General features: G+C 38.1%; 1 protein-coding gene across 3 annotated transcripts in view; it reads right to left on the bottom strand.

Moving 5' to 3' along the window:
• Positions 1–1,053: 1,053 nt before the first annotated feature.
• The window catches only part of SEPTIN10 (septin 10), an 83,674-nt gene continuing 78,727 nt past the window's right edge, over positions 1,054–6,000 (bottom strand). For 2 of the 3 annotated variants that reach the window (XM_070405849.1, XM_070405850.1), the window contains exons 10-11: positions 3,822–4,003; positions 1,054–2,193 (exon numbers count right to left, since the gene is read on the bottom strand). In XM_070405849.1, coding sequence (XP_070261950.1) covers positions 2,178–2,193; positions 3,822–4,003 — 198 coding nt within the window. In that variant the 3' untranslated portion in view covers positions 1,054–2,177. The remainder of the gene's footprint in view (positions 2,194–3,821; positions 4,004–6,000) is intronic. The other variant, XM_070405851.1, reaches the window with a different exon arrangement.

Below are 6,000 nucleotides of genomic sequence, written 5' to 3'. Positions count from 1 at the left end.
ACATCCTGAGCACTGCCATGGAGGCATGAGAGGCTCCCACCACTGCCACTGTGCTTGCCAGAGCCCAGCTTTTGGCTGAGCGATGCTCTCCCTGTGGGAGCACACTGACCACCAGAGGGAAGCTCCTGCATTGAGCGTTTGCCCCCTGGTGGTCAGTGTGTGTCACAGTGACCGGTCATTCTGCTGTTTGGTCTATTTGCATATTAGCCTTTTATTATATAGGATTTTAAATAGATTTCAGAGAGGAAGGGAGAGGGAAAGTGAGATAGAAACACCAATGATGAGAGAGAATCATTGATCAGCTGCCTCCTGCACACCCCTATTGGGGATCAAGCCTGTAACTGGAGCATGTGCCCTTGATCAACCTGGGACCCTTCAGTCCGCAGGCTAATGCTCTATCCCCTGAGCCAAACCAGCTAGGGCTGTAGTGCTAACTCTTTTAAAATAAAGTCGTATACAGAATCCCAAATGGATGGACTACATTAACATTCACATGGTGTCTGAGCACACATCTTCTTGACAGTGAGGCTTGAGTGAGGCCCCTGCTAAGTGAGAATCTCAGGCAACTTTCTACAACCTTTTTAACTGGAAACTCAAATGACTTCAAACATGTCAACCTCCAATCTGGCATTTAAAAGGAACTTAAACAGAGTTTAGGACAGCTGTTTCATACAGTTTAATATGATATGACTACAAATAACCAGCATGCACACCACATCCCCGAGCTTCGGGGATACATTCTCCTTTGCTCACACTGGGTGCTGTGGCATTGGCTGAGCTCTGTACAACAGGTCACCTGCCTGCAGGGACGCCCCCGCCTCTCCTGCTCTCACCTTCCAGAACTTGAACATTACTTATCCTGAGAAGAAGTTCAGAGCTTTTTCTGTGATACTTACTTTACTACAGTTGAAAAAGGCTGAGAGATATTTGTGAGTTTCAAATATAAAAATGGAAAGTAAAGTATTTGTCCAGATAAATTGTGCTAAAAAATGAAAGGTTTTATTTGCAACTTATACAACTTCATAAAAAAAGCACTGTTCAGAATCTAACATAGGCTAACTTAAACATTTTGTTGTCTGAAAAATACTGGTAATATACTTGTTTTAAAATAGTTCAGACATAGAATTAAATGAACTTTGATAAAATGTTTCTTAAGATGACAGTTTGTAAACAGAAAAATTAATGTAAACAGAAAAATTAATGTAAACACATTTTAGTAAATATGCAGATATATTTTATTTGTCAAGAGTAAATGTCAGTTTTATTTAGAATATTTAGGTACAAAAAATAAAAAACTGTATACCTATGACTGTTAAGAAAAAGTTAATTGTTCTGAGACTACTACTAAGGCACTGATATGAATTATCTAAATGTTTATATCTTTAATATTCAGATGCTCATAGCTATTTTCTTAGAAATATTTTTAGTAAGGTAATTCAATCTTATTTTTCCCTTGGAAGACAGTTTTAAGCACCAAGTATGTAATACATCCTAATAAAAATACTGTGATAACACCAATTCAAAAGTACTTATCACTAGAAAAAGAGTATATATGCGTGGGTGTTTTTACTTTTAAACTTTTTTTTTCATCATCATACATCAGCCACCATAAAGTGTACTGAAGCATGGAAGACCATCATATTATATAAAATTTTATACAAAAGCTTAGGATCATGTTACTAACTGGATAATCATATCAAAAATTAAAAAGTTCTATAAAACAATTGAGAGGTTAGAGTTTTAGGTACAAAATACATTTTAAAACATATTCTCAAAATTTTACCTTTAGTGTGCACAAAACAAAAGGTTCATCTTAGAACGTAAATGCAATCAGCCTGATGTGAGCGAGCTCTGCTGTCAAAGGCAGTGGCACAACTCTGTGGTGGCGCTCTGCAAAGTGACAGTAAGTCGGCAGTAGAGGCAATGATCTCAATCCATCACAAACCAGCAGCTTAAAACTTCACAGTAGTGGACGCATAAGTTCTTATCACCCACTCTGGTTTATGTATTGACCTTATACTTGAAAGTATTTTTCCATAAAAGACAGTAACTGTGGCCATTTGCCAGATACAAAATAACTGATACAGCAAATAAAATGAGCAAGAAAATCACAGCATATTTCTAACTTTTTAATAACTTTTGCTTGTGATGACCTTCTGTGATCTGGAACCTTTGTTTTACATAAAATTGGAGCTGAAAAAAGAGAGAGAAAAAATTTTGATTGGTACAATATAAAATCAACTAAGAAATAAAAATTATTAGAATCAATGGTTTTACAAAGCTTTCCCAGAAAGAGTAAATATACATCTAATGTCTATAGGATATCTAGTTAGGGAACTTTGGAAAGAAAGAGAAAAAAACCCCACCAAAATCTATTTTCTTGAGGATGAATTCTGAAACTATGGGCTTGGACCTGATTTTGTCATCAACAGCTCATACCAACGATTCGCAAGTGGAGCAGGGTGATAATTTCCACAAGGTAAGTGTAAAACGTCTTTCATATATGAAATAAATATGGGGGAATCCAATTTTAGTAACACTGGATTAAGATAAAAAGATAAAGTAAAAGGTCCCATAGCTTTGTAATAAAAAGCAATAATTATATTTATAGTTTATATTTTAAAATTCAGTGCTTGAATAAACATAGCTATTATTCATCATATGGACCAGGCACTGTGCTAGGCTCTGGGGATGGATACATCCATGAACAAAATAGATCCATGCCCTCATGGAGCCAATGTTAAAAGTTCATACATGAGAATTCTTCTTTCTTTCCCCAAAGCTATAAAATCCACAGGTCAATTAAATATACCAAAACCCTGTGGATTTACTTCTCCACGGTTCAAAAATAGAAAGCTACCATGGATTAGCATCGTTTTCCTAACTATTCTCAAGTGGAGTTACAATGATCTGAAAATGCTGGGTTTGAAATCAGACCTGGTTTTGAAATCAACAATGGAAGGGTTGCTCTGTAAGGACATAAGAAGAACATATGCTGCTAGAGCAGCGACAACTGGAGAAACCGAGGCAAAGACCACAATGGAGAATTCGCAACAGCACAAACAGGCAAACTGACAAGGACATATTAAGTGGGAGAAATAAAATGAAGGACACAAAGTACAAAAGAGGAATAAAACCTTATTTTCTAAAACTTTGGTAATTTCAATTGTGACACATACCCCAACCTATAAGCTTTGAGAATATCATCCAAATGCTACTCATGCCGCCCCATTGTACTGGGACCCTCTCTACCTTCCTCTGCATCATTGCGTCCACCATTGGTTTCATAAGCTCTGACATCAAAGCACAGGAGTTCACATCGATAGCCTGGTTCCCTTATTAAAATAAAAATTCTCACAAAATCATTATCAGTAGTATTTATTAAAATAAAGTGAACCTAAGAATTAGTATTTTAAAATCAAATATTATTTGACACCTATGATTCCACAAGAAAGCATACAGCTTCCAATTAGATAAGAAATTCAATGTAACTAATGGTAGGTCAGCAGTGTATTAGAGCCAGGCTTGGCTATAAAATAAGAGCAGCCGACTTTCCCCCCCCCCCAGGTAATTGATGTATTTTACATTGTGATGTGTTTTTATTTCATTCATTCTTTCATTTTGCCAAATATTTAATGAGCACCCAATATGTGCCAGGTGCTATTGTAGATGCTAGGGAAGCAGCAGTGAACAACAAGCTGACCACAGGAGGCAGACAAGGAAAAGGAAACAGACAGAAGCACAATAAAGATCAAAGAGGGCAATGAGAGGGAGAGGGAAGGGGCCAGGCTACCCGAGGTGGGTGGTTGGAAATGGCTTACTTCTTACGGTCTTTGTCCTTCTTCAGGTTGCTGCCCATAAAGGTCTGGTTCTGGTATATCTCGGAGGTAGCTTTCTTTTTAGAGAAAGAGATTATTTCTTCTTCCAAAAGTCTTCTCTTCTCCTCAAGCTTCATTCTCTCTTCTTGGTGAACTCTTTTGAGGTGCTCGAATTTGGCCTGCAGCTGGGAAACAAGGTGCAGCTTTTAGCAGTGAAACAGAATGGCTGCAGCTGGGCAGGGGTGTCCTCCCGCTTAGAGCATACTGCTAATTCATGCTAATGAACACAACATCTGCACAAGCTAGCAGCCTCGCAGGGGTGTCCTCCTGCTTAGAACACACTGCTAATTCATGCTAATGGACACACCATCAGCACAAGCCAGCAGCTGGGCAGGGCTGTTCTCCTGCCCAGAGCACACTGCTAATTCACGCTAATGGACACAACATCTGCACAAGCCAGCAGCTGGGCAGGGCTGTTCTCCTGCCCAGAGCACACTTCTAATTCATGCTAATGGACACAACATCTGCACAAGCCAGCAGCTGGGCAGGGCTGTTCTCCTGCCCAGAGCACACTGCTAATTCACGCTAATGGACACAACATCTGCACAAGCCAGCAGCTGCGCAGGGGTGTCCTCCTGCCTAAAGCACACTGCTAATTCACGCTAACGAACACAGCATCTGCACAAGCTACCTGGTGGCTCAAGTTCATGCTTCAGAAAAAATTTAATTATGAATTTGCCTTAGCAACTTTAATTTTAAATAAGTTCCCAAGCAAAAAAAAAAAAATGCATGAACAAAATATAATGAAAAACCATAGCCCCAGGAACAAACCTGTTTTTAAAACATGACCTTTCCTTGAAGTTTTTATTTTCTTGCTCTAGTTTCTCCACAAAGCCTCTTCAATTAGATTTTCTAAAATTCATGCTTAATAAAGGTAAAGAACACAAATTACAGAAGCAAGTTATAAAAAAGGAAAAAGAAACCCTTATTTTCCAAATTAAGTTATCATTTGTAGTGAGAAAGCTGTTAAAAGTTATACTGAAAAATTTGTTTGGGAAGTTAAGTGTCAATTATCAATTAAAATGAAGAACCTTAAAACTTGATTCTATTTTTTCACAGTCATTGACTTTCTTGAAATTTAAACTAAATCAAAAAACCCTAAATTCAGAGAAATAGAACTCACTGTAGTATGTACCCTATAATGGAAAAACATAGTCTGTGTCTAATAGAAATAAAGTAAAACCATAAATTTATGTTGAATAACTCAATGCAGCCATGAAAACGAGTTTTACAAAAGTTTATAACATTATAACATGAGGTTTCCCTGGTTAATTGGTGTTAATCTGAAAACAAATCTGGGCACTTCAGTGGACTCCATATGAATCCACTGTGTGCCGTGTATATAAGCACAACATTCTAAATCTTGATTTGAAAAAAAAAAAAAAGATACCTTTTCTTTTCTGATCTCCTAGCCTGGTTAAACAAATGTTAAATTAGTCTTTTTAGTTTTAGGCAGCAACCTAGCATTCAATGAAAAGTAAAACTTGGCTTCCAGAAAGATGGCATATAATAGCTGAGAAAATAGAAATACGCTACTAGCAACCAGAGGCTGAGGGTAGAAACTGGGGAGAGCTAAACCCCACCCTAATAAACAGTAAATTTCCCAAATATGGAGCAGTGTGTCCTGAGCCAGAAAACCCGACAGAGGCCTGAGACTAAGGCGGGAGAAGCTGAAATAGGTGAGTGACCTGCTGCCTCAGATCCTTTCTGAGGGGGCCATTTCAGAGAAGCACAGTACTTGGTGCTGGCTTATTAAATGGTTCCTGCTTCTATAAAAAGGTGTGTGTGTGAGTGCACATGTGTTTACAGGGCGGGACTCATCCAGCTGTCACTCCCATCAGTGGTATAAAGTCTACAGCTCTCTGAGCACATGTGCGTCCCTTGTAAATATGGGAGAGGAGCGGCGTGGAGGCTGAAACAGAAACTGAGGCTACAGGGGCAGATCTGCATTATTGTGAATAGAGACAGAGAACTGATTACTTAAATGGGTTCTTTATAAACCTACATAAATATCTTTAAAAGTTTATATATAGAGTGCTTCATATATTTCATTCCTGAGGTTGATAAAAATTCCAGGAAAACTGTAACAAGAAAAATGTTTTAAAAGGGGGAGTGGGAAAGG

Source organism: Myotis yumanensis, unplaced genomic scaffold, assembly GCF_028538775.1.
Source record: "Myotis yumanensis isolate MYYU_CA2020_CCGP unplaced genomic scaffold, mMyoYum1.0.hap1 SCAF_2, whole genome shotgun sequence".
NCBI lineage: Eukaryota > Metazoa > Chordata > Mammalia > Chiroptera > Vespertilionidae > Myotis > Myotis yumanensis.
The sequence above is the reverse complement of the archived record's forward strand: the minus strand, read 5'-3'. Positions and strand labels throughout refer to the sequence as shown.